This window comes from Aricia agestis, chromosome 9 (genome assembly GCF_905147365.1).
Source record: "Aricia agestis chromosome 9, ilAriAges1.1, whole genome shotgun sequence".
Classification (NCBI taxonomy): Eukaryota; Metazoa; Arthropoda; class Insecta; order Lepidoptera; family Lycaenidae; genus Aricia; species Aricia agestis.
The window spans coordinates 9,754,714-9,771,662 of NC_056414.1; the positions used below are offsets into that span (position 1 = coordinate 9,754,714).

General features: G+C 38.6%; 1 protein-coding gene across 4 annotated transcripts in view; it reads left to right on the top strand.

Moving 5' to 3' along the window:
- Positions 1 to 16,498, top strand: part of LOC121730778 (protein grainyhead) — a 115,043-nt gene extending 98,545 nt beyond the window's left edge. For 3 of the 4 annotated variants that reach the window (XM_042119970.1, XM_042119971.1, XM_042119973.1), the window contains 8 exons: positions 4,532 to 4,643; positions 8,866 to 8,960; positions 11,237 to 11,293; positions 13,665 to 13,763; positions 13,869 to 14,203; positions 14,349 to 14,550; positions 15,012 to 15,076; positions 15,426 to 16,498. In XM_042119970.1, coding sequence (XP_041975904.1) covers positions 4,532 to 4,643; positions 8,866 to 8,960; positions 11,237 to 11,293; positions 13,665 to 13,763; positions 13,869 to 14,203; positions 14,349 to 14,550; positions 15,012 to 15,076; positions 15,426 to 15,567 — 1,107 coding nt within the window. In that variant the 3' untranslated portion in view covers positions 15,568 to 16,498. The remainder of the gene's footprint in view (positions 1 to 4,531; positions 4,644 to 8,865; positions 8,961 to 11,236; positions 11,294 to 13,664; positions 13,764 to 13,868; positions 14,204 to 14,348; positions 14,551 to 15,011; positions 15,077 to 15,425) is intronic. The other variant, XM_042119972.1, reaches the window with a different exon arrangement.
- The last annotated feature ends 451 nt before the right edge of the window (positions 16,499 to 16,949 follow it).

Genomic DNA, 16,949 nt, shown 5'->3' on the forward strand with positions numbered 1-16,949 from the left:
AACAACATTCGTGGGACTTTTATGGTTACACATCGCTGGGCTTGTCTTCTATGGAACAAAATTGTATTTAAACTTTGAATTAGCTATCTTTTATATTATTTTTTACTATGAATCCAAATTCGAAACTACTGAAAATGTAGTACCAACTTGAATATTACTGCAAACGACATTCAGCAGTCATATTATGAGATGATAAATTATTATTATTTTTTTATGAAATAAGGGGGCAAACGAGCAAACGGGTCACCTGATGGAAAGCAACTTCCGTCGCCCATGGACACTCGCAGCATCAGAAGAGCTGCAGGTGCGTTGCCGGCCTTTTAAAAGGAAACAGGGTAATAGGGGAGCGTAGGGGTGGGAAGGGAAGGGAATAGGGGAGGGTAGGAAAGGGAATAGGGTAGGGACTAGGGGATTGGGCCTCCGGTAAACTCACTCACTCGGCGTAACACAGCGCAAGCGCTGTTTCTCGCCGGTTTTCTGTGAGAACGTGGTATTTCTCCGGTCGAGCCGGCCCACTCGTGCCGAAGCATGGCTCTCCCACGTATATTATATTATCGTTTTGATGTTTGTTTATAAATCCAAATATTTTCCCCTCCTTCTTAACTTAAACATACAACCTTCAACAGTTTTACAGTAGATACCGTTATATCGTTGTATGTACTTAATATTATGTCGAAGCACCATACGTCGCGGCGCAACACGCGGAGAGAAAGCGTGTTTAATCAGATAACTCAGATTGTCAACCGAAGTCGGGCTCCTGAAATCGGGTCGAATGTCGATCCAGTCGATTAATTAATTGACGTTCCGAAACACGGACGTAACTCGCCCCGAGTTGCGAGTTTGCGACACGACGCGTGTCTTGTGCGTTTATTTGAAGTAATTACGTGTGTTTGCTACTAAAAAAAACGAATTAACTGTCTAACTCCAGTTCTTTATATACTTTGCGAGATATCTTTATGCTCCTTTAGCGCTGTTTGTGCAATTGCGGAGTCGAAACTTTTATCACGATTATATGACTGATTCGTTCGTTGATATAGCGCCCGGCTTTTTAATTACCCAATAACTTTTATTGTTCTCGGTACTTTATGCACGTAACGGGTAACGTTATCTTTATTTTCTCACCGAGACCAGGACGCGGGGCGACGTGGGGACATTTCTCCAAATACATTGCAATTAACGATCCATCTTGTCAAGGGTGTAATAATTGCATCTCCCTACATGGCGCGTCCCACATCCGGTGCGCGGGTAACGAGCGAGCAAAATGTAAAATTATCATTTCAGTACCTTAATTAACGTTTCATCGTTCGCAGCTAACCTTTTTTGTCACTGGGAACTATCGCGCTAAATGAAACAAAATTGATTTTATCGAAATATAATTATAACGCGTCTTGCAGCTCCACAGTTTTTCTTGATGTGACATTTTGTTTATGAGCTTATCCACTTAGCTTATCCGATTTTTTTCCTGATAAAGTGACCCTTACTTTGTATAAATCTGTTTCTGGTATATAATGCAAATAAATTTAATATTAAATATGCTTAAATTTGTCTCATAGTGCTTTTTAGTAGCCAAACACATTTTTTTTATTCTGAGACGTGTCATGTAATATTTTTTAATATAAAACTAATATTCCATTAAGTTTTGGGTTACTAAAATAACTCATTTTGAAATATTGTTGATTATCTCTCCTAATTTAGTATTTTCACAACATAATAAAATAGCATTATAAACAAATAAAATGTTTGCCAAAACCTGTTGCCGGATCATAAGCTTCGACCTTGTGAATATCACAAAATGTTAGTGTCATATTACTCGATATCAGCGAAAAATAAAACTCACTATTTATGCTGATCGACGCACTCATTTAAAAAGGAATAATTTTCCAATTAAAGTTCTTGGAATCCGTAATTTTATTTAAATATAAAAAGCTACTTTTATCTCTCGCTTAAGTAATTCTGACACTAATTATATATTTTCGCTGCGAATTAATTATTTTGTACCTAGTACCTACGAGAAATTATATAAAAGGACTCTGTACAGTTAAAATTGTTACATAAGCTCTTAAGTCTTACGTAACTTAACTTAAAAATTTTGTAACAAAAAATTGAACGCATAAAGTAGATAACTAAAAAGAGTGAAATTAATATTTTTTAACAAAAAATTGAACCCGACTTCCAGGGTAAAAACAATGTTCTTAAAATTATCTAAAAAGTATGAAATGATATATTCTTCGTTAGTGCCTTTTTCAAAATTTGACTAAACCTCAACTTATTCTGTGCTCAATTTTCAGCCTAGAGTCATAATGTGCTGTTTCAAGATGTAAGCGTAAAGACGATGATGATCAATAATCTAATGTACCATTAGCATATGCCTTCAATTCTTAAAACAACGTCAAAATCCCCAATTATATATCGGATGTATTTAAGGAGGCCGGAGATTTGTTCACCACCTTCGAACCATGGTATATCTTGGTGGAAAATCTGACTTTTTTCTATGATTCACTTGGAAAACTTCAAAATCACTATAAGTTTCCATTTGAAATACTTCAGATTATGAATCGAAATCACAATATCATTCAGATAAATGGGTTTTTAGTATAAATAGCAAGGAATTCCCTCGATTACTTATGTATCCCATCATCAAGTCACCTTGTTTATGAACATGGTACCAAATTTGGATTAAACCTGATACAATTGCGAAAAAATCTTGAAAATCGGTCCACAAACGGTGAAGTGATCATTGAACATATAAAAAAAATATAAACAGACAAACACATAAATTCATTTTTAACCGACTTCCAAAAAGGAGGAGCTTTTTGGAAGTCGGTTAAAATGAATATACACTTAGAGGGTCGCGATGAAAGTTCCATGGTATTTTCTGTATATTTCCACCCACACATTATAGTTGTAGAATTGACCTGAAATTTGATACCGTTAGCCTGATAAAAATTCAATAGTTCACGACCTAGAGTCGTGCGAGCGACAGACGACAGTACGCGACTAGGAAAACCTCTTCGGCATTCACAAAATCATCATACTATGCCCACATTGAAAAATAATTAAGCTACAATTTTTAAAGTAAGTATTTATTCAGATTCTTCTTTGATTTGAAAGGTACTCATTTATTTCACTGTAAAATACGTTTAAGCGAGCGAGCCGTATAAATGCCTTTATCTTTATTATCAGCCATCAAAGGCACAATAAGTCTTTAATTGAGTCAACATTATTTTGTAATACAGATTACCAATTGCAAATCTCTGATTATGGACATGTATCACAGTCCACGGCTACAACAATAGCTACACAGTTCGTTATCAATTGTGATTTCAAAATGGGCACTAAATTACGTAAGCCATTACCGGCTGGTCTTAAATTACTTGTCCACCATTTATTAATCATTAATCCTAACGGTGCCAATATTTATACAGTCCACTCGGACTCCAACGACAGTAACGTACCTAAGCCGAAACACCTAGCCGCGATAAAAGTCAGTTCGGCTGATATATGGCGTGTGAGCACCTCGAAATAACATAATATATTTATAGCTGACAAACGCTGTTTTTCTCCAAAAACACAGATAACTAAGAGCATACATAAAGCAGTCGACGCGTTTACCTACTAATCGATGTGACACTGAGATAAGACGCAGAAATAACCGTTACTATTATATACATGAACTATCTATTAGTATGCGTGATTCCGGCGAGTTTACGCGCCGGTCGATCTTCGGAGAAAGCCCGTGTCCCCCTTATACGAATGCACGGCTATTTTCCTTCACAAATTACTCATAAATTCACTTCTTCATAGCACAATATCGTGTTTAGTGCGAGCTAAGTGTTACCGAGGATCCTGGAGAGAGTCGCTCATTACGACGGACCTTTGGCGATCCATTACGAATTCGCTCATTTTAATAGTTAAATTTTATTCAATAAAGGGTTTTAGTAAAAGATGTTCATCTCATCTCTGCTAATAAACAGTGACTCTTTGACCTTTGTAGGGTTGTCGATATCACAATAATCGTGTCGCGAGTTGAGAGGCTGTCGATGGTGGACGGAACGGGCTGGGAGCGATCCATCAATCAGCAGCAGCGCGGGGCTTTCTCGTCGTTAGCCCTATATGGCGCGGCTGGCACCACGCCTGGCGCAAGCCACTTCTTTTTCACTTCATTTTCTAACCTGTCTATAGAAATCGTACTAGAAGTGTATTTCACTCAGCGCTCGAACGGAAACTTAAGGGCAATGTTAATATTTCACAACTTCACTATATTATGTAGTAGTATCTTTGGCTCAAATCGATATAATATATTATTTTGTGTGTGGCTTACTTTGTTTTCGATGTCTGAGAAAAAACATCGGAAAATTGGACTACTCTTTGAGGAAGTTTGTTGAGACAAATGAATTCGTTTAACTCTGACCTTCACAACCTAAAAGTTTACCATGTTCGTTTTCAATTAGTCAAAACGGCACTAACGTCACGCTGTTAAAATATTCTCATAATTAGCAGCATTTATTTAATGTGAACTTTGTTTTTGCAGAGCGTCGTCATGCTCATGTTCCGAGAGGAAAAATCACCGGAGGACGAGATCAAGGCATGGCAGTTCTGGCACGGCAGACAACACTCCGTCAAACAGAGGATACTCGATGCGGGTAAGTTCAGTTCAATATTCTAATACAACATGAGGTTAACGAACAGGCATGCCAATGTCCAAGACTCTTAGACTCTACGAACGCTATCATTATACGGCTCGTAGCGAGAATAAGGAGACAATAGTTAGAGTAAATGCAATAATCAACGGTAGCTAATATCCTGTGCGTACGAGTATGAAGACAAAAACATAGTCGTGCTCGAGGCGACACAAACATGGTAGAGTTGCGTGCGGCGGGCGACGGACGGCGGGGGAGGGCGGCACTTAGGACCTAATTACCGTGCGATGGAGATAGCCCGCGCCCGTACCATTATGTGTCGTTAGGACATTTGCATAAGCGACGCGCTCGGCCCACACCGACCTATCAATCCGCGGGCTAAAAATAAAGAACCCCCGACCGTAACCATACTAGTCGCCGCTCCCTGCCTCCGTGTAGATAAATGACGTAAATTACGTATCACATTAACCTCCGAGATACAAAATCGCTTCCAAGTATAAAGTATAAACGATTTAATAAGTCGAGATGTTTTGATACTACTTTTATGAAGTCGACGAGCTAGCAGGAAATCGTTAAAATCGTGGAGAATCTCTGCGACGAACGGCGTTTTGTTTAGTTTTTTACCGCGACGATTTTGATTAACCGTCGTGAGCCGGCCGAGGCAAGAAGTGGATGTATTAATAAGGAAATATATAGACGTGTAAAGACATAATTACGGCGATGATATCGCGGGCGCACTCATTAGCATGTTAATCGCGCGGTGAGCCCCGCGCCGCGCCGTGCCGCGTTTGTTACATTGTTCGAGTAACAAATAACTTAGTTTATTGCCATTATCGTATACATTAGTAATGGGAATGATAATAATGTCAAGTTTATCTCTTACTCAGTATTCTTAAAAATGCACTTGATACAGAGTTAAACTCAGGCAGAGTAATTGTCGATAAATAGTAGGGTATCAATAAAGAATAAAAGTTGACAGAATTGGTCTGTATTCTGTGAGGATTGGTTAAAGATAATTACTTTAAATGCGTAAAAATGCGTTGATTTCACGACTTGACTAAGATTGAATTCATGATTAGATAATATGGAAACCAAGCAGAAAATTTAATAAAGCTCGTTTTATTATTCTACCCTCATTTCATAGGCGCTATTCGAGCAAATTATCTTTATAAGCACTTAATATATTGCCAGTCTCAGTAATTTAAATAGTTAAGTCACGATTATTGACGCGGAGCTTTACATTCTTCTATATTAGGTAAAATAGTCCGATTCCGTAGATAAGGCTTACGTCATCGAAGGCATTAAGACTGTAGTAAACATCGCTGATATATGACACTCGGTGCGCTCCTACACTGCGGTGCTACACTCTGTTTGAACGTATTTTACCTCGATGTGTCTATGGAAGTGATCCTTACGTGGTCGGCATAGAGATCCTGCCGAGGGAAAAACAAATCCGGACGGTGCGTAGCACTGAGTGACGCCACTGCCGCGAGCTCTACCTATAAATTTAATCTCAAGGAAAATAAAAACATGGAAGCCATTAATTCGCGCGCCCGGGCCAAGTTTAATGTCAAGGTTTTAGCTTATCTCGATCTTAGTCAAGTTTTATTTTTCTCTGTTGATGTTGTTATATAAACTACTAGCCCAAAAAAAAAATAGATTTCCTAGCGCTGTACGTAAAATGAACATAAATTTAAAAGCTTAAATCGAAACGTACTGCGATCGCTGAATAAAATACAATTTAAAACATAATTAAACAGTATTATGTGTCCCATTAGATAAAAAACATACGACATGAATTATAGTTTTCTTACTTGTATTTAATGGCTTATTTATGCTATTAATAAAATTAAACTATCATAAATATAAAATGTTCCGTGCTGCGAGGCTGAGATACCTCTATTTATCTATCGTGACATCATCGTGTTTTCGCTCGTTTCGTGTAAAGTGTTTAGAAGTATCGAGACGAATGCATCGAACTTGGGAGCCGGCTCAAGGGCGATATCGGACACCTGTGTGCAGGCGTGTGAAAGTGCGGCGGGGGGAGGAGGGTGTGCGGCTCCCGAGGGGTCAGGGGGCAGGGGGAGGGAGCCGCAACGCACTGCGCCTCCGCACAATGCGTTCTCGGGTTACGTCCGTGTCTCGCTGTATCGCGTGTCCCGGCCCGTTCCACAGGCGCAGCTCCCCGGCTTCACTTGTCCCTTCGATAGAATTCGTTTTAGCCACGCTCTACTGATTATAGATTGTTGTAACTTGTAGTCCTTTATTTAACGACAATAAGGCCAACCAATTTCAGATTATGAATATTTGGTTGTTTTCAATTTCGGCATCGGAATTGAAATATTGTTTTAACGTTATACACCAAACTATCTTTGAATGTTATGAGTTAATCGATACTGTCATTAAAACCACAAAGGAATTGGAAGCACGTGAATTTGATACTAAGTTAATAGAGTAATTATTGCATTAGTCACCGCCGCTTATCTAGCAACTATAACTTACTATAGGACTCGTGACTAATAACTTTAAAATTTAAGTAGTTTCATTTTCATCAAACCGTAGGCAATTAAAATAGAACTTATATTTTATGGAATAAAACAATAAATATGGAATTTAATAGAACAACAACAGACAATACATAATTGTATAAATCATCAACAAAAACAGCGGCAAGAACTTAATCAACGTTCTGTAAATTTACCAAATGTGCGTTAGGAGCGAGCGAATAAATCGTAAATTACAAAGTAAACAATGTTATTGTTATCGCTCGGCATAATGCCTCGAAAAGTCGTTAAATAAATTGACACTTAACAAAGTGTCTCATTGTTCGGAGTACTTATGTGACAATTATGTTAACATACACGAGTAGGTGTGAGGCGCGAGTCGTAAATTTGCAAAAGGCTGTTAAACAATATAGTGCGTGAGGGCGGGCGGCGCGGCGTCCCGCGCTCGTAAAGCCGTCAGCGCGCCCGCCGCCCGCACAGATTGCGCCGCGACCGATACGCGCCCACGCCGCGCCGTGCCGCGCCACGTCACGCTAATGCTCTGCTCCGAATGCATTAAATCCTGCGAATCGTCGATGTGACTTATAGCAGCCGATTCGATTAGGTTATCAGTTGGACTAGCTCGTCATGGGAGAGAGAGCATTCTATGTTTCTAGGAGGCTATTACAGCTCATTAAAATTTACAAACTATGCCCTCGTAATTAAAAAAATTATCAAAGTTCCACCAACATTGTTGGATATAGAGGGCATAATATGAAACTTGATGTATTCGACGAATACAGTATATAAATTAACAAAATAACAATAAAAAATTAATAAATACATTTATTTTCTTTGCTTATCTTGTAGGCTCATTTCTAAGTTCTAACAGATAATTCATTCCTTCATTTTAATTTCTGTAAAATCTTTGAATGAATTTTCTTTGATTTTAAAATATCACTTTCCGCTCAAAAAATTAAAAATGGGTAATAAATATTAGCATTTAGCTAACATAAATATGCAGATAATTTTTGATAAACATATTATGGCCCCAGGTGGTCTTAAAGGTCTAGAATCTACGAGTATACCATAATTTAAAGTCAACAAATCTTGATGTGCCGCAAGTTGTTTTTGGATTGCAAATCTTGTCACTACTAATTTAATGGAACCGAGTCACTATTAATGCCATAAATTGTAAAATTTATTGATATTATTTCGTGGAAACCCCGCTCTACGAAATCGCTATTTTAGTGACTAATTTTTCGCTCGTAGATTTTCCCCGACGAGAAATATCCAAATTACGCGGTATATTTTAATATTTCAATAACGAGTGATGATAGGACGGAACAAAAAACTAAATTACGGAAACGCTCGGTACTTTATAAATATTAATGTGTACTATTACCATTAACGTCCAACGTTCTCGCAGTAGCCTTGAAACTTTGTATAGGTCATTATAATTTAAAAATTAGCCGCCACGTCGGTGCACAAATTTGCCGCTCGAGGCGGGCCCGGAATGTAGGCTGCCCAGTTCGCCTAGGCCGCCTAGGCCGGCTAGGTTGCCTACTAATTGCGCTAACAGAAATGGAAACGATGTATCGATGGTATCGGGTTTACTCACGCCCAGCTAATAAATTTCCGTCGCCGATGACGTATTGTGAGTTGATATCTTAATCGAAATCTCCGCAAGTGCGGAGCCGGGGAGAGCCGGGGACAAGATTAATGAGGGTTGTGTGTTGCAGACACCAAGAACAGCATCGGGCTGGCCGGCTGCATCGAGGAGGTCGCGCACAACGCCATCGCCGTCTACTGGAACCCCCTAGAGAGCGCCGCTAAGGTAATATATTATGATTTATGTTGCTTTCTAGTTTTGTATTTCTAACGTTCATACTTCCTTGTTTATATTATAATATATGTAAAGGTACTGGAGGAGGAAGGTACCGGAGAAATTGTTTCATAGGAAAATACGGCTTCTGTTTTCCCAAACCTAGCCGACAGGTAACGACTAACTTTTAATTGATTTAACCTGACCGAATGTACTTTATTCGGTCAGTTCAGGCCCTCTACCTGCCTCTGAAATAATTTCTCTGGTAGTATGCATTTTCATTACTCTACAAATTCGGTTTGTACTTATAAAAGTATCTTAATTAAGATAATCGTTTATGTTTGCTCCGTGAATTGCGCTGATTAAGTAGCTATTTTGAAAATACCTCGCTAAAGATCAGTCAGTTGAAATTGTGTGCTTATTTTCGAATTAATTAATTAAAAATGAAACGGTCCGAAAGCGCCAGACCTTATTATTTTAAGAATTGAAAACTCAGATCATAATTCGATTGCACTCATTAAGTAGTAATTAAATAAAGTCCAGACACCATATTCGGATCAGTAATGAAGCAAAAATACAGCACCGCCTACAAAAAGACAATCCCTAGCAGGTAAAAAAATAAATAACATTGTTTGTGCTGTTTTTGCTCCTCGTGCTGAATATAAAGCATAGAATAAATTAAACGTCTAGATAATACTACAAAAATATAATGTACAACTTTTTGTTTTCAAATTTTAATCCACACAATATCATAAATTTAATATACTCGTAGTTAATGCCACTCGATAGAGTAACTTACGCGCTTCTCTGTTTATTGAAAATGAATAAATATTGCGTAAGTTGTTTTGTATGAGGGGAAGTGACATCTCATCGATAATGTTATGGGGACAGCATAAAGACCATTCAATAGCTATTCATTGAGCTAAAACTGATACAGCCTCCACAATACAAGTAGGAATCCGCGCCGGCCCGCGCGCCTATTAACGAAGCGCTGTCTATAATTTAATCATATTTTTCTATCAGCGCGGCCATAATAAATTATAGTTTAAGGCGTGAAAACGGAAATTGTGTGTTCCTTATGCCGTTTTTCGAATCGACAACGTTAGATAGATTATTCAAGCGTGAATAATCGGCTAGCGATATCCATAATTATTTACGATTGGCCCGCGAAGCCGGGGCGGATGTGAGTATTTTGCGCTAGGCCCCCTGACAGTGATCGGTAAGTGTGTGGACTGTCGGCGCTCGGCTAAGCGCGAGAGGTCGTTTGCATCTCGTAATGAACCCGGCGCGGACCGCCACGAGCATCGGTTACTGTCCCTCCCCCGCTGGCTCCCTTATTAACATCATGCGAGCCTTTAAAAATAGCGCCTATTATCTATACTACCTGCTACTTATATAAACTTAGTACTCGGTACCGTAGCTCGTAGGTACTTAATACTTATACCTACGGGCTACGGCACATGTTAATAAACAGTACATAGTGATTAGAATAACTTTATAAAAAATACCTTTTTTACCTTCACAAGCCACTACGCATAGTCTGATAATGTAAAGTTGTAACAAAGCATTGGCAATTATCAACTTAGTGTTAATTTTGATGAATACAATTGATGGGTTTTTATGTTCACTCTTATTTATACAGTACTTTAAGCTCTGTTCTTGTGATAGTAGATAATAGAGCAATTTACTTTTCAATATTTCTGTGACTTATAATAAAACTGATGTTACCCAAGTAAATAGCGATTTCCCCGCGGGGGACAATTACTACCCCCTAGGTATGATCAGGCTTTGGTCTGTTTGTGATGTTTCATTTTGCACACGGTTTTGTTTGTCAGTAAGCGGATAATTTAATACTTGTGACTTCCTTGAGTTCTAATTATAATTTAATGACCTCTATAACATTCTAATTAAGAAATAATTTGAGTAATTAATTAACTTATTATTCGTAATTTAATATTTTTCTAAATGTTGGTCCAAATAGAATATTGGTATTTCCTCTTGTAAGTTTCATAAATAAATTTTATCGTGTAGACTAAGTATTTATCAACTAGGTGCCAACATAATAATATATTATTAAGTTACACCACCCAAACATGGTAGACCAATTAAACAAAAATCATATTTTTTATTCATATGTTTATCACTAACAACATTTCTATATGTGAATTTTAAGTTTAGGTATCTATCCGTTCTTAAAAAAACTTAGCTAAAACCAAAAAGTTACACATCAATTTATAGTAAAAACAGTCGATAAACATAATTATAACTATTTTCTTTGTATTTTTCAGATAAACATAGCCGTCCAGTGTTTAAGTACAGACTTCAGCAGTCAAAAAGGAGTGAAGGTTAGTATTCATATTCTTAAATACATACAATTACAGATAGTATATAGTATCTGTAAAATAAATCCGTAGGAACTGTATGTTTTGCCATGTCATTTTTTTAAGGCTATACTGTCTATATCAAGACAAATATTTTTCTTTGTAATACCAATAAATATAGATTTTATACCCGGTTATATACAATCCCTAGGTAGTCGTAAACTTTTATATTTATAACTTTCAACCGGCTCATCTACAGAGACATCAAATGGTTTAATTCCCGCTGCGATGGGTACAGTTAGCGGCGAAACATTTATAAAAGTGTCTTAATTGTCTATAAAATATACAATATGTTATTGCAGTACCTACTGATGGACTGTCAAGTAATTTGCTTAAAAAATCAGTACAGTAATGTTTAAGGTACTGACTTTTTTAGCAATTCATTCATTTCATTTTATACATAGTTAAATCATGAATGAAATATCATTCATGATTTAACTATATTTTATTTATTTATTTATGCTTTCTGCACAATGTTGGTACATAGGCGAAGTCCGCCTATGCCAGATGGCATTCTCTACCAGTCAACCTTTAGGTGTCCCGAAACCAAATTGTGTAGGTGCCAATAGTCCGAAAGGATGGAAAAAACAAATAAATGAAGAGTAATCTAAATTTTACGTGTGAATACGTCCAAAAGTCAACTCTTACTGAACTTTGTCGCCGACTGTACTATATAACTTTCCTAAAGCTCTTAAGCAGCTTGTATATTGCAAGTACTATGTAACTAATTACACACTTTTATCTCGATCAATAAAATTGTTGTTTTGTTACTACCGAGTCTCATTCAAACCGGGCTTGAATTTAAATGAATCGAATATAACCAGCAATTATTCGGACAAAACATGCCGGACGAATTGTGTTTTAGCGGTCAGCAATATATTTTACATTTTTATTACCTTTTTATCTAGGTTTAATGGTGTGTTTAATTGGAATTATTTATTGCTTTGTGATAATATAATCCCATTTCGGAATGACACATAAACATTTTATAAATATTTTATACGATCAGTAGGTACTGTCGTGGATGTTTTGAACATTTTGGACCTTTGTAACGAATAAGGTCGATAAATGATACAACACAAGTGCACAAGGAGTGAAATTATGATATAAAAATTAAAATAACATAATAGGGAACATGCATATTTAATATTTATGAAAATTTTGCTTTTAAAATGTTAAAAAATATAAAAGAAGGGAACTGCTATGTTCATATTTTATAAAATATTGTTTTTTACAAAAAATACGAATTGAAAGTAACTTGAAACGGAATGGATTTCAAAACGTTCAGCGTTTCATCACATCACACCTGCTGTCCCTGCGTTCCATTTAGCTTTAAAAACTATCAAAACGCTCAAAATGCCTACCTTTTTGAGCGTTTTGATCGTTTTTAACGGTAAATGGAACGCGTGGCAGGACAGTAGTGACGTCATACAAATTAAAACACTGGAATTTACAGCAAAAAATAAGGTTTAAAATGACAATTTTAAACCGCATTTTTTGCGGTAAATTCCAGTGTTTTAATTTTATAATATACTAGTTGTCTATTCTACATGGAGTTCTTTAAAATAAACAAAAATAAAAATATCGTATCTTCCCTATTCCTTTATTGCGTAGCAAGTGCGTAGCACGCACGTAGCACCCACGTAACCACGTAGTACGTGCTACGTACACGTTAAATTAAAAATAATATGTGCATAATGTATTTCTACCATACGATATTCCGTCAACTTGCTAGCGGTAGATAATTTTCGTAGTCGATTGTCGAATATTCAACTTCTTTCCCAGCACAAATTGATAGTGTGACGATCCGTCCTCGAATCGGCGTAATTACGACGTTTTAATGCGATTCGCCTCAGACACGTGTATGTTTTCCTTATCTGTAAATTCAAAACGATTAAAAACTTCCAGCGTTCGAATAACGCGAGTCGCCGAACGCTAGCGTGAAATAGAATAATTTGGTGATTCGACTAATGCAAATAATTTCTTTTGAGAATATAAAAATTGCTAGAAGGCTCCCATTTAGCAATTTAAATGGATATTAATTTACAACTAGCTCGGCCTCGGCGAAAAAGCGTATATTAAAGAAATCATTTAAACTTGCTCGAACTGTATTTTAATTGTATGAATTATTGGAAATGGCAAATACTGTAAACAGTATTTTTGTACTTACATTTGCCAGACTAACATATATTTTAATATATTATGTTAGTCTCGAGCGTTTACGCCTTGGGGGCATTGCAATTAGTGTACCTTAGTCGTATTATAAAAACCCTATACTCTCGTTACTTTAAATGTATATAACTGTTATTCATTTATAATACTTTATTGTTTTCAGGGTTTACCGCTTCACATTCAAATAGACACCTTCGAGGACCCCAGAGAAACACAAGTATACCACAGAGGGTACTGTCAAATTAAAGTGTTTTGCGATAAGGTAATTACGACAAGCTATATAATGAAATAACCAAATTTACGATTAAAAATAGATTCATCGCTCTTTTAAAATACTCGTCTAACTGTTCAAAAAATTGTTTTATAGGGCGCGGAGAGAAAAACAAGGGACGAAGAGAGAAGAGCAGCGAAAAGAAAAATGTCTGCCACGAATAGAAAAAAACTGGACGAGATATACCATCCTGTGACGGAGCGGAGCGAGTTCTACACGATGGCCGACCTGACGAAGCCGCCGGTGCTGTTCAGTCCGGCGGAGGACATCGACAAGCTGACGGGGATGGACATACAAGGGTTCTACGGCCACGACGAGTCCGCGCTGGCCGAGGCGCACCTCAAGCACCCCTCGCCCTTCCTCCTGCACGCCGCCAAGCCGCAGGCGCCCGCGCTCAAGTTCCACAACCACTTCCCGCCCGACGCACCAGCGTAAGTATCTACTTCAATTGACCTTGAAACATGACACATAAGTAAATTATCAAAGACTTTTTGTTTTTAGGTTTTAACTATTTACTAGCAGACCATATCCTTATTCAGCAGCAACTCGTTAAACAGAATTTATTTATTGCTTCAGGTATAGATCAGACGTCGGTGGGCTCTCGCCGTACAGCGACAGGAAGGACTCGCTGGAGCTGGAGGGCGTGCTGGGCAAGCGCGCGCGCACCTCCACGCCGCCGCTCAGCGAGCGCGTCATGCTGTACGTGCGCCAGGACACCGATGACGTGTACACGCCCCTGCACGTCGTGCCGCCCACCACGCAGGGCCTGCTGCACGCGGTGAGTACCCCCCCATCCCGCTCCCCGCCCCATGGCGTGTCGACCCCCGACGTCCGCACGATAATAACCTTGGTGTTGTAAGCTAACCGCAGATCGAGCAAACGAGATCCCCTCTCGTTTTCTCGACGCTTCGATGTTCGTTTATGACGATCTACCTAATTGTATTAATGACGTAAACGAAATGAATCGAGACGCTTCGTCCGCCGCGAGCGCCAGCCGGCCCCGCCGCTGGCGGCCGCGACGCCGCTGTAACGAGGTGGCGCTTTATAACCCAATAATGATACACACGATCATCGTAACCGCATGTTGTAATTAACCCCGCGCGCCCCGCCCGCCCGGCCCCCGGCCTCCGCGCTCGCCCGCCCGCGCGCCCGCCATCGTTCGCTCCGGTAGACGAGACGTCTCGGTTTAAATCTCGAACCGCCCGATTGTAATTTCTTTTCTTTTCTGCTCATTTTCAGATTGAGACTAAGTACAAAATTTCAAGTTCGGCAATTAATAACCTTTATCGAAAGAACAAGAAAGGGTAAGTGGTTTTCATTGGCGTCTAAAATATCAGAAACTCCGGCCGCCTCGCGAGACTCCCAGCTTAGGAGGGCGCGCCACTAACTCGATTCCGCTTGAGATTTGAACAACTACAATAATTCCTAATTATACCTCACGTGCTTAATAATATTTGACAATAATATACCCCCCCGCCTTTAATACTAGCAATTAAAGCATACCCCTACATTTAATTTCGATCACGCACTTTAATGAGTAAAGGTAGCATTTAATAATTTTAAATTTAACGCACAAAATAACAGTAACAGTCAGGCAGAGAATTCAACTTGTTTTGTAAAATTCTGATACTAATCTGCCGCTCCGAATTCTAGGATTACGGCGAAAATTGACGACGAAATGCTGGCGTACTACTGCAACGAGGACCTGTTCCTGCTGGAGGTGCGGCCGGCGGGCGCCAGCGAGGACGAGCCCCTCTACGACATCACGTTCGTGGAGCTGCCGCTCGACCACTAGCGCCGCGCCGCCGCCGCCGCGCAGCCGCCGCGATGCCGCCGCGAGTGACGCTCTTGTTATTAGAACTTATGTAATGAACAATGGACCACTTCAGTTACCCGCGATTCCCGAAAACCGTTAATACTCAATTTTTATATAGCTGCGTATTATATTTTCTGTCTCGTATTTTAACTGTAAACATTTCGAATTCTATGTCTTTTTCTCTTAATTTATTTTTGTAGCGGTTAATTAGTTTCGTTCTATCGGAGGAGGCGAACGCTCCGTGCTCCATTGTTTACTTATTTATTGAAAAATATTCTCAATCTTTTGTAAATTGTTGTTATTTTTTGTCGGTCACTCGCGTCAGCTCGGCCGTTATGTTAAAAATTACATCGTACGATTTTATGTCTTCCTCGATGAAATCAATGTTTTATATCGATATCGCGAGCTCATTATTTATAATAAGGTTGTCTCTAAAGCGTCGATCTCAGGTTGATTTTTACTTTTAAGAAAATATCACCGTAATCATTTAATCAAGTCGAATGTCACAACGTTTGGTCGTTATTTATAAGCGGCGCGGACCACTTTGTATATATCTGTAGTGCCTTATAAATTTATATCGCGCGATGTCGGCGAGGCTCCGTTTCGGACGGAACGCGGCTCGCTGCCGTCGTGCAGTCTCGGGTGTAATAATGATTCGTATCTGAGTTTTAATGTGTGTGCCATTCACTCGGTTATCATACTAGATTTACGATAGGAAGTCTCAACAGGTACCTTTAATTAATCTTGCCATGATGATAAAGTAAGAAATTCTCGTCACAAACATATTTTTGTATCGACATAATGTCAGCTAATAGTAAGAAATATACTTAGAGTGCCTTCGTCGTATGATATTTTATTTCTTAATGTAAGTGAGTTAAGTCAATCTAAATGCCATCCATTTTGTTAAGTTTTATGTAAGTAAGGTCGCTTTATAAGCTCGCTCAATTCATACAGATAGTGAAGTTGATACTAGTTGTAAGAGCCGTAACAATGTTGTTCGCATAATACCTACTCCTGCACCTACGCCGCACCCGTTGTGCGGTGTGCCAGTAGTCAGTAGATCGCATCGAAACATCACAAGATATTGTTTAATGTCAATCCTACGCTCACTTTCAAACTTATATTCTAACTTCCAACATCCTTCTTGTAATCACATTCGGAATTGTCTCAATTTACCGAATCGATATAATATCAGTGGAAGCCATTAACATATAATTATAATTTCAAATGAGGTACGATCGACATTTCGCATAATATCGTATGCCTACTTAGTAGTCGCTTGGACTTAGTCAAAATCGACCATCAGAACGACATTAACATTTTCATCTAGGGGAGTGGTTTGTGTACGATTAGAATTTTAT